Below are 21,664 nucleotides of genomic sequence, written 5' to 3' on the forward strand. Positions count from 1 at the left end.
TATGTGGCATACATTTTCATTTTTCTTAGGTGTATACCAAAGAGTGGAACTGCTGTGTCATATGGTAACTCTAGGCTTAACTTTTTGAGAAACTGCCAAACATTTTTCCAAAATGACTACTGCATTGTAACATATACCTAGAGGTGAAATTGTTGGGTCATATGGTAGTTAATATTTTTTTTTTTTTTGTAGTTAATATTTTGATAGACTACCAAACTTTTCCAAAGTGACTCATCATTTTTCAATCCTATCAGCAATGTATGAGACTTGCTATTTTTCCACTTTCTTCCAATATTTGTCTGTCTTTTTTATTTTAGCTTTTCTAGTGGTTTATAAAGTAGTATCTTTTTGTGTATTTTGATTTGTATTTCTCTAATGACTAATGTTGAGCATCTTTTCATATACTCATTGGTCATGTATTCTTTGGACAAATGTCAGTTCAAATCCTTTGTCCATTTCAAAATTGGTTTACTCTTTTTTTCAGTGTCAACTTGTAAAAGACCCTTATAAATCCTGGTTACTGCCTTCTATGAGATACATGATTTATAAATACTTTCTCCCATACTATGGGTTGTCTTTTCATTTCTTGATGATGTCCTTTGAGACACAAAGTTTTTAATTTTGATGAGATCATATTCACATTTTCTTTGATTGCTTATGGTTTTGTTACCATATCTAAGAAAAAAATTGCCTAATCCAAGGTCATGAAGATATAATCCTGTGTTTTCTGCTGACTGTTATAGTTTTAGCTTTTAATTTAAGTCAGTGATTCATTTTGAGTTAATTTTTGTGTCTGAAGTAAGGTAGGAGTCAGTGTTCATTGTTTTTCACGTGGATATCCAAAGTTATTCTTTGCTGTCGAACAGTTTTAGCACACTTGTTGAAAATCAGTTGACCACAAATGGTCAAAACTTGTTTTGAACTCTAAATTCTATTCCATTTGTATGTCTACTGTCTTACGGGCTTCCCAGGTGGCGCTAGTGGTAAAGGACCTGCCCGCCAATGCGGGAGACATGAGAGACTTGCATGGGGAAGACCCTCTCGGGGGAGGCCATGGCAACCCACTCCAGTGTTCTTGCCTGGAGAATCCCTGTGGACAGAGGAGCCTGGTGGGCTATAGTCCAAAGGGTTGCAAGGAGTAGGACACAACTGAACTATAGTACCACACTGGTTTGATTACTTTGTTAAATTTTGAAATTGTTTAACAACTTCTTAAACAGTCTTTGAACAATTCTTTTTCAGTCTCCTCCATTTACCCCCACTTCTAGAGGTATTTGAGCCTTTCAGTTCAGTTCAGTTCAGTTCAGTCGCTCAGTCGTGTCCGACTCTTTGCGACCCCATGAATCGCAGCACGCCAGGCCTCCCTGTCCATCACCAACTCCCGGAGTTCACTCAGACTCACGTCCATCGACTCAGTGATGCCATCCAGCCATCTCATCCTCTGTCATCCCCTTCTCCTCCTGCCCCCAATCCCTCCCAGCATCAAGTCTTTTCCAATGAGTCAACTCTTCATATGAGCTGGCCAAAATATTGGAGTTTCAGCTTTATCATCATTCCTTCCAAAGAACACCCAGGACTGATATTTAGAATAGACTGGTTGGATCTCCTTGCAGTCCAAGGGACTCTCAAGAGTCTTCTCCAACACCACAGTTCAAAAGCATCAATTCTTCGGCACTCAGCTTTCTTCACAGTCCAACTTTCACATCTATACATGACCACTGGAAAAACCATAACCTTGACTAGACGGACCTTTGTTGGCAAAGTAATGTCTCTGCTTTTGAATATGCTATCTAGGTTGGTCATAACTTTCCTTCCAAGGAGTAAGTGTCTTTTAATTTTATGGCTGCAGTCACCATCTGCAGTGATTGAGATTCAATAATGTTAGCTGAGTTGCTTCTCAGTGTTCTTCATTGATAGCTTAGGATTCAGCTTTCTCACATTTACAAAATCTTTGATCATTTCATCTTCTTTTTAGCTTCCAATTTTTTTGTTGCTATTGTTTCTCCAATTTATGCTATTCTTTTGTGCCTTAAAAAGGAAAGGAAATCCTTTACTGTTGCTTTAGTAGGATTTCAGGAGGGAACAAAAATAGTTAAATCTACACTGTTAATTAGAAAGAGTACTTTAAAATCTGATATAGATGATCTGGACTTATTGCCTACACTTTGGAACCCACATTATCTTTAACTCCTGTAATCTGGGTTTATTTCCTCTCTTGCTAAAACTGCACTCTCTAAAGTCACCAGTGACAGTTTTGATAACCAAATCTAGCGGTTTTTCTCTAGTTCTCATTCCACTTCTCTGTAGTATTTGAAACCACTGACCATAAATTTTATCTCCTTTCTATGTTTCACCTCCTTTAATCTTTTTTACTTGGATGACTTCTCTTTTTCATTCTACCTTTAATTATGAGCATCTTTTGTGGTTTAGTTCCTGGGTTCTCTTGGTTATTTATTTATTATTAACATTTTTAAAATTTGTGGTAGAATGCACATAACATAAAGTTTGTATCTCACCATTCTTAAGCTCAGTGATGTTAAGTACATCATGTTATTGGGCAACCAATCTCCAGAACTTTTTATCTTATTAAATTGAAACTCTGTGCCCTGTTTTCCCCTCTCCCCAGCCCCTGACAAACTCCATTTTGCTTGTGAGTTCAGCTACTCTAGATACCTCATGTAAATGGAATCGTATGTATTTGTCTTTTTGTGACTGACATTTCACTTAGCATAAAGTCCTCGAAGTTCATCCGTGTTATCGCATTTGTCAGTATTTCCTTTTTACAGCTGAACAGCATTCCATTGTTTGTATATAGCATGTTTTGTTTACCACTTTGTTCATTGATAGACACTTGTGTTGTTCAGCCTTCGGCTCTTGTGAATAACAATGCTATTAACATGGGTGCAGGGCTTCCCTGGTGGCTCTAATGGTAGAGAATCTGCCTGCAATTCAGGACACCTGGGTTCCATCCCTGGGTCAGGAAGATCCCTTGGAGAAGGAAATGGCGCCCCATTCCAGTATTCTTGCCTGGAGAATTCCATGGACAGAGGAGCCTGGCGGGCTGCAGCCCATGGGGTGACAAGAGTCAGACAAGACTTAGTGACTAAAGTCAACTCAACATGGGTGCAAAAATATCTCTTTGAGTCCCTGCTTTCAATTCTTTTGCACACACACACAGGCTTTCCTGGTGGCTCAGATGGTAAAGAATCTGCCTGCAATGAAGGAGACCCAGTTTCAATCCCTGGATGGGGAAGACCCCTGGAGAAAGGAATGGCAACCCACTCCAGAATTCTTGTCTGGAGAATTTAATGGACAGAGGAACCTGGTGGGCTACAATCCATGGAGTTGCAAACAGTTGGACATGACTGAGTGATTAATGTATGCTGCTGCTAAGTCGCTTCAGTCATGTCCAACTCTGTGCGACCCCATTGACGGCAGCGCACCAGGCTCCGCCGTCCCTGGGATTCTCCAGACTAATGTATATATATGTGTATATACACATACCCAGAAATAGGATTGCTAAATCATACCATAATTATTTTACTTTTTTGAGGAATCTTTTTACTATTTTCTCAGAGGCTGTACCAGTTTATATTTCCCTCAATAGTTCAAAAGGATTCCAGTCTCTCTAGAGAGGATTTTTCTCTATATATTCTTTTATTTGGATAGTCCGTGTCCTGCGCCAGCTAACATCACTGAATTACTCTCAGATTTCTATCCCTAGCTCTAATCTACTTCCCAAATTCCAGTCTAACATTTATAATTGCACGCTATTTAAAGTTCCTTGATAGTACTGCAGTCAACTCAAATTCACTCTTTTTTTTCCAAAACTTTTTTCCCCTCTTTTTTTCCCAAAACGTATTCCTTCTTTGGAAATAGCGAAGACACCACCATTTACAGTCATGCAAGCTTGAGAGTTTAGTCTTTTTCCTATTTTGGACTTCACCTTCTATTTTAGAAGCAATATTCAGGCCCTCACCCCGCCCCTGCTGGCCCGGAGAGCCACCCCGTTGACTTGCTCCCCACCGCCCCTCCCCTCACCGCTCCCCTCCCCTCCCCTCCCTCCACCAAGCCCTCATCCCCTCCCCAACCCTCCCCTCCCCTCCCCCCACCGCCCCCTCCGCCCCTTTCTGCTGCCACCCGGAGCTGCAGGATGGCTAGGCTGCCGCAGGACCGTTCGAATCGTGCACTGCTGGCAGGGGTCCGGGGCAGAGGCTGAGCCCCTTGACCACTTCCGGTGTCCTGTGTGCCTAGAAGCCAGTTTAGGTGCCGAGTGGCCACGTCCTTTGGTTTGTATGCTGCAGGAATGTCTGAAACCGAAGATGTGTGGGGTGTGTCGCACCACCTGACCCTGGAGCTCCAGCGGCCCATTGACAGCCCAGAGACTTCTCACCATGCTGCCCTAGCGGTTTCTTCCCATCCAAGATCCAGGCACATGTGGCCTCTTGTCTGAATGTGGATTTCTGGTCAGTGGCTGAGGTTAGAAATGGCAGGGAGCTTTGGGCCTGTGCGCTGCGGCTGTGGGTCTCTCCCTACTTGCCTATGAGAGCTGCAGCTGCCCCAAACCCAACAAAGACAGGGCCTTTGGGGGCAAAGTCGTCTTCTTCAGTGTGCTGTAGCTTGGTGGCTTTAGTGGTAAAGAACTCGCCTGTCGATGCAGGAGACGTAGGTTTGATCCCTGGGTCCGGAGGACCCCTGTTGAAGGGAATGGCAAGGACACTCCAGTATTCTTGCCTGGGAAACCCCATGGACAGAGGAGCCTGGAGGGCTGCAGTCCATAGAGTTGCGAAAGAGTCAAATAACGACTTAGCAATTAAACAACAGCAACAGTCCTGGCATTCAGATTTACAAATCATCAGTCCTTCATTCTGTTTTTCAAGTTTAATATTTGTCTTCCAAAAACTTACCTTCTCTTGGCTTTGCTTTTCCTACCTCTCTGAAATTTTTCCTTTCTTATTTTCCTTTTTATGTTCCTGGTTTTGTTTTGTTTTAAATTGCTTTTAAATTTGATGTTCCCAGGGTTTTCTGTTCTTGACTCTCTTTTCAAACAACGTATACTTTGTGAGTGAAGCTGTATTACCCCTTTTCAGCACTTGACAATAGCCAAATCTCTATATCCAGCTTAGGTCTCTTTTCATATTTTAAACCCATATACTCAAATGCTTATCAGACAGTTTCACTTGGTCATTCACATGCGATATATATAAGATCTAACTTTTAAGAGTTTCTTTTTTTTTCTTAATTTGCAATTATTTATGTGTGGTCTAGTTCAATGAATGAGACTGTAATTTACTCAGTCCACCCAGTCAGAAAGAAACTTGAGAGTTATTCTGGAAGATTTTTATCTGCTCCCACATCCAAGTAGGCATGTTGTCCTGTGTATTTTGCTCCTTAACATCTCTTGTTCTTTTCATTGCATACTCCCTCTCCTGGTTGGACTATTTCAGGTCCTAAGTGATTTTGCCTTTAGTCTTGAGGTCCTCCTCCAAGCTGCTACTTTTCTGAAATACCAAGATGGTTACACTGTTGCCTTGCCTAATGCCCTTCCAAGTGATCTCTTTCCCCTACAGGATAAGGTGATAAAGTGAAAAGCCCACTGAACGCCATTCAAGATTTATCAGGATTTGGAGCCCGTTTTCCCCTTCGGCCTTATCCTTCATGGCACCTTTGCCCCGGACCCACACTCCATTCTTGTTGAGCAACATCATTTGTTGATATATTTCTTATATTGTTCTCTCTACATGGACTCCTCTCCTATCTTCTATTCCATTCCAGTTAATAAACACAAACTCACTTTTAATTATTCAACCTCTAGAAAGGCCCACTTAACTCCCCTAAGGTAACACTGAGCACTCTGTCCCTTGTGCTTTTACTGTCTTCTGTAGAGAATTCAGCGTGTTTTGTTTCACTTATTTATTTGCACGTATGTCTCTTTCAGCTAGTCTGTGCCTTGCTTGAGAGTAGCAGTGTATCTCTTTTGTCTTTGCATCTCCAGGACTCAGTTTCAGTGCCTAACAGAGTGAAGTGAAGTCACTCAGTCCTGTCCAACTCTTTGCAGCCCCGTGGACTGTAGCCTACTAGGATCCTCCATCCAAGGGATTTTCCAGGCAAGAATACTGGAGTGGGTTGCCATTTCCTTCTCCAGGAGATCTTCCTGACCCAGGGATTGAACCTGGGTCTCCCACATTGTAGGCAGATGCTTTACCGTTTGAGCCACTAGGGAAGTCCTAACAGAGTGAGTCCTTAACAAATCTTTGTTGAATTACACATTTTCCCAAATCCTCTTTTAGATGAAATAATCTATGTATGTTTTCTTGAGCTTACTTTTGTTTCTTTGTTTGGAATACTCGAAGGTATAATGTAATAGTTGAGACCATGGATTTTGGAACCAAACTGCCTGAATTTAAATCCTGCCTCAGCCACCTTTTAATTATGTAAACCTTTGGCGTGTGTGTGTGCTAAGTCACTTTAGCCGTGTCCGACTCTTTGCGACCCTGTGGACTGCAGCCCGCCAGGTTCCCCTGTCCACTGGATTCTCTAGGCAACAGTACTGGAGTGGGTTGTCATGCTCTCCCTCAGGGGATCTTCCCGACCCAGGGATTGAACCCACGTCTCCTGCAGCTCATGCATTGCAGGCAGATTCTTTACTGCTGAGCCACGAGGGAAAACCAAACCTCTGGCAAGTTACCTAAATTCTTTGTGCCTCAGTTTCTCCATATATAAAATGGAAATAATGGTTACTGCATTGTAAATGTTGTGATGATGAATCACGTTTTATCTTAAAAAGTGTTTAGGAATTGGCAAATACTAAGTACTCAGTGACATTAACTATTATTATTGTTGTTTTTGTTATTATTACTTCTATCAGTATATTTAAACTTCACTTTCCTATTAGGTTATCAGAGCTGATTTTTAGAGTAAATTCAAGCCATTAATATTTCAAAAATTAGATCAAATAATAATTATGACCCCTCAGGACTCCAGAAACAATTGTCAATAAAATCCAGTTAATTTTTGCTCATCCATTCCTGTTTAGAAAAATTTTCATTTTGTTTTCTGTATAGACAAGCAGTGCCAGTCCTTGGTTAGTTTTGCAGTCAAACGTTGTCCATTAAAAAAAAATTTATTTTTTATTGAAGGATAATTGCTTTACAGAATTTTGCTGTCTTCTGTCAAACCTCAACATGAATCAGCCATAGGTATACGTATATCCCCTCCCTGTTGAACCTCCCTCCCATCTCCTTCCCCATCTCACCCCTCTAGGTTGATACAGAGCCCCTGTTTGAGTTTCCTGAGCGATACAGCAAATTCCTGTTAGCTATCCATTTTACATAAGGTAATGTAAGTTTCCATGTTACTCTTTCCATACATCTCACCCTCTCCTCCCCTTTCCCCATGTTCATAAAACTGTTCTCTATGTCTGTTTCTCCATAAACACGTCCATTTGATCAAGAGTCTTCAATACTTCAGGAGGCTATTAATATTTTCCTTGGTAACTTTATGATTTACTGAAGTTTGACTAGTAAGTTATCACTTGATCTATGCATTTCAAATTGTTGGACTTGTTCTAGTTTGAAGTCATCAAAGGAATGATTATATGGACATTTCATATCCTTTTCATTCCTACGTAGTGAGGAAGATTCTAGGGTTAGTGTCTCAACTATGCATGTATGTGGCTAAATCACAGCCTCGCATTTCCCTTACAATTGCCTAAACATCACTGCATAGTGGTATCACACGACTGGGGAGCAGTGCATTTTATGAACGCCATCACACACACAATTCCACTCACACAGTCATAACACATCAGATCAGAAAAAATTTATTAACATAAAGTAAAATGGCTTAGGGACTCTGCAATACTGATCTTTCTCGAATTATTTTACTTTTTTTTTGAAAACATTGAATTCATTACCTTAAGGGTGAGGCTAACTTGCCAGTAGCAGGTTTGAGAGATGAGAGCTAAGGTCAGGGGAGAGATGTTTTCTTTTACAAATAACACTCCGTTATGTATTGTTCTCTGCCACCCACGCCCAAGCAGCTACTCGACCTATGAAACAAACAAATAGCAGGGAAACACAGATAACCCCAGACTTCAGGTTTGTAATCTGACTGTGGCCATCGGCAGCCAGAAATGAGTTTCTTTCTAATCAGCCTTCCATCAGTCCCCAGTCACTCATATAAAGGGGCCTGGAAGGGGAAGATTCGCATTGCGTTTTCTTCAGCACCACGGTTCTGGTCAGCGCCCCGAGAGGTCCGCTGCCCGCCAGCTCCTCTCACCTCACTGTGGCTGCTGCCCCGCTAGTCCCGCTGCTACAGAGGAAGCAAATTACATCGGGACCCATGCAGCCAGCAATGATGATGTTTTCCAGTAAATACTGGGCAAGGAGAGGGCTTTCCCTGGATTCAGCAGTGCCCGAAGAGCATCAGCTGCTCACCAGCTTAACAGTGAGTACTGAGTAGCTGGCACTCCCTAGAGGAGTGTTTTCCAGGCTTGGGATAGTCCTATCCTTGCCACTGGGACACCTACTCTAAACACACACCCTTAATTCCTTCCTCTATCATCTGTCTAACCTGCCTTCCTCCTGCCTCTCTCCACCCTTCCTTCTCTCTCCATAAAGTAAAGCAGGTGTCCTGATCTCTACAGGGCAAAACTTTCTTTCCTCAAAGTTTTTGAGTTGAAAGTAAAGAAGTTCCCAAACATTAAGAATGAGAAGTTCTATGAAACAATGTCTTATATCAACAACCAAAATAAGTGTGCAGAATTTTTGAAAGGACCGTTTATTATGAGTTGGAACAGGGAGAAGAAATTAAATGGATTTTTATGGTTCCTGCAAGATTATTGTGTCTTCTGTAGCCTCTTCCATATATAAAACCTGGTCTTTAAACACAAAGTAATATTTTCTGGTTTTGTCTATAGGTGCTGTTTATTGGAATAAGAGAAAGATCAGATTCCTTTCAAAAGCTTTCCTGTGTTCCTCATTACTCCATTATTTTTGAGTTTAATTGATGGGGTAATGAAAGCAATATACCACTTGTTTCAATATTTAAGGCAGTTTTATTAAAAAAACAGTAACAGAATGAAAAAGTAACATTTTGCAGGATTTAGATTGTGATATGGGGTAATAATCATAGGATTTAATAAAGAAGACAGTGAATGAAAAATATATTCAGATTTATAATTATTAAAACTATTAAATGATATTTCATTACCATATTACCAGAGTTAATCAACCAATTACAATTCAGTGTGTATCATAGAAAAATCTGTTTTAGTATTGTAGCTCTGACTATGTGCCAGAGGGTTGTACTGTCCTAGTATATTATTACCCCTAAAAGTGTTGAAAAGTAATCAGGACAAGTTTTGAAGAACTGTTTAAATCAATTTGCAAAAATGAGTCTAAAACATAAATAAGTTTTCTAACATTTAAATGTTAGAAATGAATATTTGAATGAGATATTACAATGAAGAATTCTGAAGCCATAGTGACCTTCTGGGAGGAAAACTCAGAGTTATCGTTAATGTATAATAACCCTTTCATATAGAAAATACTACTTAAAATATATGAGATCTGTGGCAGATGTTGAGAGCACTACAACATTTGAGTTTTTAATGATGGAACATACTGTCAAATGCCAATGCCTGCGTAAACTTCTTTTGTCCCTCAAGTCATAAATTATAAAATATTTGTTTCTGTGATATATAAATCTAGTGAGTGAGGCAATGGTAACATGTGAAAATAAAGCCAGTAGAGAAATCAGAGGAAGAAAATAACAAAGAACTGTTCTCTGGGTTCCATATCAAATGTGCGTTTCTCAGTTTCATGAGCAAGTAATAGATTGGTATGACTGCAGTCTGTCACTGTCTGCCAGGGAGAAAGTTCTATTTGCCCAGGTCTTCATCTATGTATAAAGAACATGGAAAGGTACACTCCAGTCTGCATTCTGCTGAGTAAGTTTCCAGCTTTATAATTGTGTATTTCTGACAATGTGATCCAAGTTTCTGGAATCTGTCGTTTTTGTCTTTAGCCAGTAGGACTAGTAGTCATTACCTAGTTGTGTATTATTATGGTATCTTGGTTGGCCAGTGAAGTGCTAATATTTTTCGATTTCTCAGATTCTGCTCTTGGCTCCTAATGATGAGCTAGCCTCTTTGTTTCTTGATTTCTTTTTACCCTCCTCTTCCTTCCTGCCTTCCTTTCTGTCTCTCTCCCTCCCTCCCCTCCTTCATCTTTCTTTCTTTTCTTCAGTTTTTTCATGCAGCTGAATTTTTATGGCCACTTTTCAGATATCATCTGCTGACACAGGTGGTCTTCACTGAATACACTCCCATGTGCTGAACTTCTGCAGATAGACTCACATTGACCATGTGGATCTACTTGCAGAATGTAAGGTGATCAATTTCAGTGTATGTTCTGACATATTTCAGCACAAAATTAATATTTTGTTTTTAAGATTAACTGAAAAAATTATTGTGAAAAATATGTTTAGTAATTAATATAGCTTAATTCTATGTTTAGTAATTAATATAGCTTTGATATAATTCAACTAGGCTAACAGACCAAACTTCATGCTATAAAATCTGTTAGAAAGAAAGGAGTTATTCAGACAAGAGACTTTTTTTTTCCTTTTTATTATTTTTTATTTTATTTTATTTTTTAACTTTACAATATTGTATTGGTTTTGCCATATATCAACATGAATCCGCCACAGGTGTACATATGTTCCCCATCCTGAACCCTCCACCCTCCTCCCTCCCCATACCATCCCTCTGGGTCGTCCCAGTGCACCAGCCCCAAGCATCCAGTATAGTGCATGGAACCTGGACTGGCGACTCGTTTCATATATGATATTATACATGTTTCAGTGCCATTCTCCCAAATCATCCCACCCTGTCTCTCTCCCACAGAGGCCAAAAGACTGTTCTATACATCAGTGTCTCTTTTGCTGTCTCATATACAGGGTTATTGTTACCATCTTTCTAAATTCCATATATATGCATTACTATACTGTATTGGTGTTTTTCTTTCTGGCTTACTTCATTCTGTATAATAGGCTCCAATTTCATCCACTTCATTAGAACTGCTTCAAATGTATTCTTTTTAATGGCTGAGTAGACAAGAGACTTTATGATGGTCAGATTTTTGTTGCTATTAAAATGAAGCAAATATGATTTCCCTTTAATTTCAACCATTGGATGATATCTTTGAGCATTGCAAAATAGTGCCCATGAATAAATTAGACCAGTACTTATGATCGATAGTTATAAGTGGCTTGGCAACTTCTCCTTGAGTTTGTATGCTTGCTAAGGGTTCCAGCATATGAATGGAATATCTGAAAAAGAATCTGGTTACAGAGAACTCTGGAATCCTAACTAATACTTTTGTGTGTGTTTCTCCCTTCTTGAAGCTAAATAAAACTAACTCTGGCAAAAATGATGATAAAAAAGGCAACAAGGGAAGCAGCAAAAATGACACTGCTACCGAGAGTGGCAAGACGGCAGTTGTGTTCTCCTTGAAAAATGAAGTTGGTGGATTGGTCAAGGCACTGAAACTCTTCCAGGTGAATGTAAAACATCATTATCCAACTTTAAAAGTGTCTGTGTGCTGGTTTACAAACCTGTCATCTCTTATGAAGTATCACTGAATCCATTTCTAGATAATGTGTTGAAACGTTCAAAGAGACCAAACTTCATGAAGCTCTATAAGAGGGGTTGGTCTGTCAAACAATAAAATAAACATTCATGGAAATAATGGTTTATTAACTCACAGTCAGCCGATTAGTAATTCTGCATACTGTTGTCAGGTGAGGAAGTCGGTACTTTAAAAGTGTGAGCCTCACTCCTGGAAAGGCAAAGACAAAAGAAGCCAAAGAAGGTATCTTTAAATATTAAGAGCTTGCAGCCTGATTCAGTTTGTTCACATTTGATTCATGCATATGTCCTAGAGCACATTGATGGCATAAAATGTGATATGTTAGTATTCAGTTCAGTTCAGTTCAGTTGCTCAGTCATGTCCGACTCTTTGCGACCCCATGAATCGCAGCACGACAGGCCTCCCTGTCCATCACCAACTTCCGGAGTTCACTCAGACTCACGTCCATCGACTCAGTGATGCCATCCAGCCATCTCATCCTCTGTCATCCCCTTCTCCTCCTGCCCCAATCCCTCCCAGCATCAGAGTCTTTTCCAATAAGTCAACTCTTCACATGAGGCGGCCAAAGTACTGGAGTTTCAGCTTTAGCATCATTCCTTCCAAAGAAATCCCAGGGCTGATCTTCAGAATGGACTGGTTGGATCTCCTTGCAGTCCAAGGGACTCTCAAGAGTCTTCTCCAACACCACAGTTCAAAAGCATCAATTCTTTGGCACTCAGCTTTCTTCACAGTCCAACTTTCACATCCATACATGACCACAGGAAAAACCATAGCCTCGACTAGACGGACCTTTGTTGGCAAAGTAATGTCTCTGCTTTTCAATACGCTATCTAGGTTGGTCATAACTTTCCTTCCAAGGAGTAAGCGTCTTTTAATTTCATGGCTGCAGTCACCATCTGCAGTGATTTTGGAGCCCAGATAAATAAAGTCTGACACTGTTTCCACTGTTTCCCCATCTATTTCCCATGAAGTGATGGGACCAGATGCCATGATCTTCATTTTCTGAATGTTGAGCTTTAAGCCAACTTTTTCACTCTCCACTTTCACTTTCATCAAGAGGCTTTTGAGTTCCTCTTCACTTTCTGCCATAAGGGTGGTGTCATCTGTTTATCTGAGGTTATTGATATTTCTCCTGGCCATCTTGATTCCAGCTTGTGCTTCTTCCAGCCCAGCGTTTCTCATGATGTACTCTGCATAGAAGTTAAATAAGCAAGGTATAAGCACTTGTTATTCCCCTAAGCCTCATTGTTTCAAGAACCTAACATGTCTTTTGTAAAGATGAGTCATTCTCCTTATATAGGACCTAGGACTGTGTGTGTGCTAAGTCGCCTCAGTTGTGTCCAACTCTTTGCAACCCTATGGACTGTAGCCCACCAGGCTCCTCTGTCCATGGGATTCTCCATGCAAGAATACTGGAGTCAGTTGCTATGCCCTTCTCCAGGGGTATCCTCCCAACCCAGGGATTGAACACACTTCTCTTACATCTCCTGCATTGGCAGGCAGATTCTTTACCACTAGCGCCACCTGGGAAGCCTGGGAGCTCTGGCTAGCTTTCTCTTGTAGAAACACAGTCATCCAAGTGGGTGGGTTGAAACCTCAAGAAAGATTGTGGTTGAGGGGAAGGTTATAAAAAGCCAGAAAAACTCTTGACTTCTTGCCTGGGTACACCTGACAGCTTCCCTCTCCTTCAGGACATGCCTCTTTTACCAGTGGGTTTTGTTTGGGGGCACTGGCCATAGTTAGAGCTATAACGGGGGCTAGCACCGTTTGGTGCCTTGGGCTGCTGGTGCCATGGAGAGACTGAATTGCGGGCAGAGGTTTCAGACCTGTGTTCTCTTGGCTCGGCTAATCCCTAGCTGCTTCCTAGATTCAGTAGCTTCATTTGTAAAATAGCAGTAATAATTCCTACCTAACAAGGTTGTTGTGCTGAAATAACAGGAGTGTAAGTGCTTTGTAAAGTGTGCAGACATTAGGCATTATTGTGATGCCTCTTTGATGACCATAGAGGGGAAATTAGCAGCCTGATTTGGAAAATATTTCCTTGTTCTCTTCTGACCTTGAAGAAAGGATCAGGTACAATAAACAGTGGTAATGGAAGTTTGGGGAAATATTTTACACATAATGATATCGTCCAGTGCTGTCTCCATACAGTGCCGAATGGCAGGCCAATTCCAAGCTGGGTGCAGTGGAAAAACCCCAGGAGACACAGTCGTCAGCTCTGGGTTTTCACTTGGCCATCAGCTGGTGCTGGGGTCTTAGTTACATCACTTAACCCATCTGGACCCCAGTTTTCTTGTCTAAAAATATCCACTCTGCTTCAACCAAAGTCCACGCAGTGACCCAGTTGTGTGAAGACGCTTAAACGTTGAACCTCATGTTAATCTTACCTTTATTACCTCCCAATTTAGAAAATATGGCATTATTGCAAAACTTATTAAAAACATAAGTAGAGCAATTAGTGGCCTGGTCACAGGATGAGTTTCTTTATACAGAGAAGGATGCTGTGATTTCATCCTGGTCTGGCACTGGAAATTGCCTATCCTGCTGCTGTGCTGAAAGGTCTGAGGCCTCCCGGACTGTACTAGGAGTTATGCTGATAATCAGAGGCTAGTGGACTATTGGGGAGGTATCTGCTTGTCTGGGGGTGGTTAGGATGGAGAGAACTTAGTCTTCAGTTAACTGAGGACAAAGAAACACTAAATCACTGGGGAAATTTAAACCGGAGACTTAAGTGTGAAATTGCGGCCCTGCTTTGAACATCTTATTGTAAGGAGCTTTTACTCATGAAATCCATCATGATAGTTGGCAGCAACACATTCTTGGATGAAGTTAGTTAGCCTGGAGGTTGCTGAAAGAGAATAGTTCCTAAGTGGTTCCGTTAGGGAGTCTTCTTTTATCTTCTTGCCTACAGAGATCCTTCCTTAGCTACTTTTCTTGCTTCCTTCCCCCACCCCACCCCCCTAAATTGTGGGCCACTCTTCGGTCAGTGTTTCCCAAATTTCAGTCATTTTCATGTCACCTTCCCCGTTTCTGCCTTATTTGCCTGCTGTTCATACTATTAATTATTTCTTCTACAATTATCTTAAGTTTTATTTCAGAAGGAAATGTTTTAAAAAAAAAAAAAAAAAAAGAAGGAAATGTTTTATTACTATAAAATCAAGAGTTTGAGTTATAAGTTTTTTGGGAAAATATATATAAAAAAATCAATCAATCTGACAATATGATATATAACAGAATGATAAACTAATTTTTCCCCCCAAATAAGCATGCACACCACCATTGGGATGTGGACTCCTCTAGAAAATGATAATCTTCATAATTATTATACATTTTATGGGGCCCTCTTATTGAAAAAGAGACAGGAAAACCTATGCACAGTTACTGTTCTTATTCATAGAGACAATGGCTGGAAAACATTTCCATGTTTTAGTCAACCAAACAGGGAGATAATTGTCTTTTCCTCTTTTGTGGGCACTTGGCACCTTTCTGCTTACATGTTAAACAAGGACAGTCCATGGCATGTCTTTTGTTGTGCCCTGAAGGTGATTTAGATATGTTGTTTATACTTTCACAGGAAAAGCATGTCAACATGATTCATATTGAGTCCCGGAAATCCCGGCGGCGAAGTTCGGAAGTTGAAATCTTTGTGGACTGTGAGTGTGGCAAAACGGAATTCAATGAGCTCATTCAGTCACTGAAATTTCAAACCACGATTGTGACGCTGAATCCGCCTGAGAACATTTGGACGGAGGAAGAAGGCAAGGCCAGTTTTTGTCTGTTGGGTGATTTTGCAAGCTGACATGTGTTGCAAAGGGGAAAGCTAATATTTTTGAACCTGCACTGTGTTTCCAACAGAGTTGGAGGACGTGCCCTGGTTTCCCCGGAAGATCTCGGAGTTAGACAGGTGTTCTCATCGAGTTCTCATGTATGGTTCGGAGCTGGATGCCGACCACCCAGTAAGTGCCCAGTCAAATCCATCCTGCATGTGCTCTTCCAGCATATGGCAGTGCCATGATGCTTTATCATAGAGCAATTTATTATTTATTCCCTGTAACTGAGAGCAGGCTCTTAAATGATAAAGCTTCTCTATACGTATTCGTTGGCTGGAAGCAGGTTAGAAGGATGGTAGTTCCACCTTGCTTTTATTTTTAAAGGGGTTGGATAAAAGAGGAGGAGAGTATAAACCTTGGAGAGCATTTCTGTAGAAGTAGACAGCCTGAAATATACTTGCAGATGGTGGCCCTGGGAAGAAAGGAGGAAGTGAACTTGGTCGCCTCTTTGGGAAACTAGGGAGGACTTGGTGTTATGGGGCTCAGTGAGAGAGTAAAATTCTCCTTGTTATTTTCCGTGACGGGAAGTAGTTAGGAGCAGAGCAATGTGGTGGACTTCAGTCTCAATGGAAAGGCAGAGGGTGATAGAATCAGACCATAATGGAAGACGCATCTCTCCTTCCTGAATCTATTTACCGCCAACTCAGCTCTACAGCTGTAAAAATGACCACCTTTAAAGAAATATGATATGTAGTAAGCATTTCCCATTATTCCCTCTCTTCCCCTTAACATCAGTTTTTATTTAACGCAAGAGGCCTGAAACTTCTTTATGGTCAGAATGAAGTACAGTTAGTAGCCTGGGAGAAGCAAGCAATATACTCCTTCGTTACAAAGAATTTTCCCCCAGTGCCCTGTGTCTAAAAGTGGTGGGTTAAAGGGTGAAACCCGAGCAGATTGGTCATGCTTATAGGAGTCTTTTGTGGACTGAGGGTAATGGTTTTCAGATATCCATTTTATTTAAATGGAGGAAGTCTGGAAATCTGACAGACTGCACAGTGGTTCTCTAAGTGTGGTCCTGGGACCAGCTGCCTCGGTATCACCTGGGAGCTTGTCTCACTAAGCCCACACGCAAGTGTGAGAACCACTGCTTTAAAGGAAACCAGGACAACTTCAGCAAGAGCGAGCTTTTCAGTCAAACCAGTCTTTTGGCATAAAATACAAACTCAAACCAATTTGTAGCATGCCATTTAGTGGTCAGACAAGCCTAATTCAATTCCATGATTCAAAAAACTGAGTTCGCTCAGACACATTGTTACATTTGCCAGTATAGCTTAAAAATTCAGAATAATTCACAGTAGTTCACATGAAAGGCTCCTGAACTTTAGAGAAATACTCAAAAGTATCTTTAATAATCATCCATTTGTTTATCTTCCCCTTCTCCACCTCAGAGGCGTCAGAATTAGCACAGAAGCCTGATTTAAGATCTTAGCAGTAACAGGACGGCTCAGACACCAGCTGTTAATTTGCAGGATGACCTTGGGCAAGTCCCTCTACTTCTGCAACTCAAATTCTTTACATAAAAAGCGGACATAAAATGCTTATTGAGCTCAAAGGGGTGTTTGAAAGGCCTAGTTAATAAAACAACTGGAAAGCATTTTGGCAAGAGTAAATGCTTAATTCTGGGAAAAGAAATGCTGTATTAAATCATGCAGATCAATGCCTGGACAGTAAAGGGTTTTTTTTGCTAACCTCTCATTTCCAAATGCTCCCCTTAGTCTAGTTTGGAAATTACTCAAGCTAGAGAAAGGGGGTCAGAACAACCACAGGAACCACTGACCTTGCTGTGAAAAAATATATTCTAATACCCAGCATAAATTGTTATATGCTTAATTTTGTTCCATCATTCCTAATTGCTCCCGTCTTATGATACCTTCTCTTATTTTCTATGCAGCCACTTGAGATAATTGCAGGTACTTAGCAATCTCCTACCTGACTCATCATTTTTTACCACATATATTTCTTTTACATAAGCACACCAAATTTTCATTATGCAAAATTTAATATTGCTAAGTTGGTGTTTTTAAAATTATTATTTGATGAAGATACATAAAAGTTTCTAAGGAATTTTTGTGCCTGGGAATAATTTCAGTCCCAAGGCAGGGATTATTATGTTAGGATCACGTTCTTGTGCTGAGATGGCTCACAAGGGGCTTGGAATATGAGTCATGCTGCTGAGGTTCTCAAGAAAGGGTTAAATATGTAGGTGAGTCCATCTCAAACATTAAAGGACGTACAAATCATGTAGATCTTTTCAAAATGCAGGTGGAGGTCCTGAGATTCTGCCTTTCTAGGGAGCTCCCAGTTGAGGCGTACACTGGAGGTCTGGGGACCACACTTTGAATAGCAATGGCACCCCACTCCAGTACTCTTGCCTGGAAAACCCCATGGACGGAGGAACCTGGTGGGCTGCAGTCCATGGGGTCGCTAAGTTGGACACGACTGAGCAACTTCACTTTCACTTTTCACTTTCATGCATTGAAGAAGGAAATGGCAACCCACTCCAGTGTTCTTGCCTGGAGAATCCCAGGGACGGGAAGCCTGGTGGGCTGCTGTCTATGGGGTCGCACAGAGTCGGACACGACTGAAGCGACTTAGCAGCAGCAGCAGACTTCGAGGGTCTTTCAAAGTGGGATTCAAGGTTCCCTGCATAAGGCTCTCATTAAACATGCAGTACCTGAGGGGCTCATCTGAAGCCTACTGAATCAGATCTTCCAGGGATGAACCCTGGAATCTGCCTTTAAATGGATTTACCAGAGAGTCCAGTGAGCTCTAAAGTTTGAGAACTTGTGCCCTAACTCGGTGATTCTCGGCCCTAGCTTTCCATTTAGATAATCTCTGGGAAATTAGAAAAATATACTAATGCCAGCATCTCATCTCAGTGTGCTTACATCAAAACCTCTGGGAATGTGTCCAGGTTTGGAGTATTATTTAAGCCTTGGCAAATGATTCCAGTGTTGTGCCAGGGTTGACCGATTTGGGATAGCTATGCTTGCCAGTGTACATTCAGCTGAGCACTTTTGGGTGCTGGTTGGGTCTTCAGTTCCCCTTGATTTAAATTGAGAGAGGAAGGGTCATGTCTAGCAGATACTCTCTAAGTGCTTGTGCTGCCAGATTTAGCAAATATAAGTATAGGATGCTCAGTTACATTTTCATTTCACATAAACAATAACATTTTTTTAGTATAAGTAATGTCCCAAATACTGCCTGAGTGTCTTATATTTTATCTGGTAACCTTATCCCTGGCATCAATTTACAATGGATGGCCAAGGAATTCTGTGTCTCTGTAATCGCTAGTGTCGCTAGCATCTCTGTTCTATTTTGCCAGTCCGTGCACGTTTCAGTGCTGAAATTTCTGGTTTGCCCATAACGCTTGTGTAATTACCACCATGCTAGGCTGATGAGCCATGATGAGTAAATCACTCTCTTGTGTGCCTGGAAAAGGTGCAGGTGTTTGCCAAGGAGATAGTCAAGATTCTTTGGGAAGCCCAGCAGATTACGGTGCTGTTACCATGGTGTCTGGTTTGGCAGGAATCAGGGAACAGATGCTCAGATTTTCACATAACTCTTTTCCTTTCGTCGCGGCCTGCTTTCTCTTTGAGTCTTAAGGGTGCTTGGAATTCTTCAGTTTTACCATCCCAGGTTCCTGGGTGTGACTAGTGAGTGTTTAAATCCGCACTTTCTAGCACTTTCTACCTCTGTGGCATAAGACCTTTTTCTTAGGTCGCAGACCCATTTGTAAAGGTGGTCACAAATTTTGTAACTGTAATCACAGATTTTGTATATAGACATTGAAGGCTCTGTCAGCCTGCTTTTGAACTCCAGTTTAAAGACCCCCAATTCATAGCGAAAAAGAGAGTGCTAGCCTTGAGGGTGGGCGCACTTCCCTTCTGCAGGGCCTTCGGGTGACCTCAGGGCACTCACTGTCTCCCTCTGTTGCTGACCTTTTGTCATTGCTGAGAGAAAGGCTCTTGGCAGTGGACGTTCTTTGTTTCTGTTCGGCATTCAGTCCTGTGAAGATTTCTGACCTCAAAGCCAGTTCTCCTTCAGCCGGAAGAGAGAGCAAAATGAGCTAAGTTTCCCCTTAAACGTGTCTGAGTGGATGCCGACTGGGCAGAGGCGGCTCAGGCCTTTGTGGGCCTGTCCCGGTTCTCCTCCCGGAGCCGTGGTCCCGGCAGCCTGTCTTCTCGCCCGACCTTCTTGCCCAGAATGGCCCTCCTGTCTTGGGTTTCCTTCAGGGCTCCAGGGGTTGCAGAGGTAAGAAGTTAAATTGAAACCATACCATCTGGGCTTCCAGCTGTTTGAAGAAACACCCCTGGGAAGATTGTCTGAAGGTACCTGAAAGAAAGGGAAATTGAAAGTCTGTTGACAAGAGAGACTCTTGAGTAAACCAGGAAGTCCTCTTAGAAGGATTCCACTTGATAGGAGAATGACAGACAGGATGGTTAATTTCCCAAGAGCGTGATGATGGGTAAAATCTTGAACTTGGCTGAAAACTAGTCAGAATTATAGGAACTCAGAGGGAAATGGAGCTAGCTTGCTATCCTGTGTCTGGATCCCTTGTAATAGATTTTGCTATACTATACTATATTATACTATGCTATACTATACTATAATCGATGTGGCTATACTCATAACGTACAGCAAAACCTCTTTAATTCATCCTAATTTGGGATTTTGATGATTATTCTGAGTGATAGAATTTTAATGCATGAACATTTACTGGTTATTTGCACAAGGCAATTAAATTTAGGTTAACTCACTGAAAAGCCATGTTAAAGGGATCTGTTTTATTGAACAGATAAGATTAATTTGTAATTAAGATCAGTTACATGTAAATGATACTTGAAAACCAAAGGATATTGTTCACAATATCAATTTGCTTAACTAAGCCATTCTGCTTACTTACGGCGAGGTTAACTTTAGTCTGAATTCCCACGCATCTCAAATTAGGATAGCCCAAATTTAATGAAGTTTTACTGTAAGTACAGTTTGCTTCTGCTCTGTCATCAAGGTGGTCATCCAAGGGGGAAAATTACGTTTGAATTGGACACTCAATAAACATCACAGCAATTTTCTTTTAGGCCTTCTGCAACTAACTTTTTTGGCAGCCTGTTAAATGACTTCATCTCTTTTCTGTTTAAGGGATTTAAAGACAATGTCTATCGACAGAGAAGAAAGTATTTTGTGGATGTGGCCATGGGTTACAAATAGTAAGTACCTGTGTGACTCTTTCCTGTGACTTGTTGCTGGCGGGTTAGGTAGAGCACATGCTGGGTTAAACAGATCTGTCTTCCCGTCCCTTTTAACTTTTGCAGAAAGCGGACATCAACCATTTTATACACTAACCAACTCTGTAGGCTTTAAATGCCAACACGGATATTTGACATGTGGGTATAATTGCAAAATAATGCGTGTTGTGGGCCAAATGCCGAGTGCTACATTTTTGCCATGGTACTCAGAGCTCAACTAAGGCAAGGAGCCATTTCTGTACACTCTGCAGGGCCTGGGAAATGTGTTTTTCCTGTTTTTACTTTTGACTTGACTTTTTAGTAACTCCCTTCCATGTCCAGCTTCCCCAGTGAAAGTAGAGGACCCCACAAGAATGACGAAAAGGCTCATGTAAGCAGCCATCACAGAAGAGATGTGGTTGTTTTATAGGAAAAGGAAACTTCCTATAACCTGGAGCGTTTTTGTTTTTTTTAGTTATTTATTATTTGGCTGCGTGAAGTCCTAGCTGTGGCGCTCGGGATCTTCCGTCTTCGCAGCAGTGTGTGGACCGGGGATCTTTAGTTGTGGCATGTGGGATCTACTTCCCTGACTAGGGATCAAACCCAGGCTCTCTGCCGTGGGATCCCAGAGTCTTAGTCACTGGAGCACCAGGGAAGTCCCTAAACTGGAAGAGTTTCATCCCCAGTCGGGGATTATGCTTGAGGTGAAACTGGAGAGCCTTGGCACTGGGCCAGGTGGCAGTGGCAGGAGGTTTGTGACTGGCAACAGTGAGTGGTGGTGGCCGCAGGCCACACCTGGAAAGATGGAGCGGACGTCAGGCCTCTGTTTCTTCTGCTCACACTAATAAAAATCACGCACAGACCATCACCGCGCTGTCGCTGCTTTCCTTTGGTGTTCAATCAGCTACGTGAATCTTGTGAACAGAACACACTGTAAATCCATACCGGGTAG

General features: G+C 41.5%; 1 protein-coding gene across 1 annotated transcript in view; it reads left to right on the forward strand.

Moving 5' to 3' along the window:
- The first annotated feature begins 7,903 nt into the window (after positions 1-7,903).
- Positions 7,904-21,664, forward strand: part of TPH2 (tryptophan hydroxylase 2) — a 103,127-nt gene continuing 89,366 nt past the window's right edge. The window contains exons 1-5 of the mRNA XM_015470867.3: positions 7,904-8,448; positions 11,410-11,562; positions 15,229-15,412; positions 15,510-15,610; positions 20,627-20,694. Of these exons, the coding sequence (XP_015326353.2) occupies positions 8,344-8,448; positions 11,410-11,562; positions 15,229-15,412; positions 15,510-15,610; positions 20,627-20,694 (611 nt within the window). The 5' untranslated portion in view covers positions 7,904-8,343. The remainder of the gene's footprint in view (positions 8,449-11,409; positions 11,563-15,228; positions 15,413-15,509; positions 15,611-20,626; positions 20,695-21,664) is intronic.

Source organism: Bos taurus, chromosome 5 (assembly GCF_002263795.3).
Source record: "Bos taurus isolate L1 Dominette 01449 registration number 42190680 breed Hereford chromosome 5, ARS-UCD2.0, whole genome shotgun sequence".
Lineage (NCBI taxonomy): Eukaryota > Metazoa > Chordata > Mammalia > Artiodactyla > Bovidae > Bos > Bos taurus.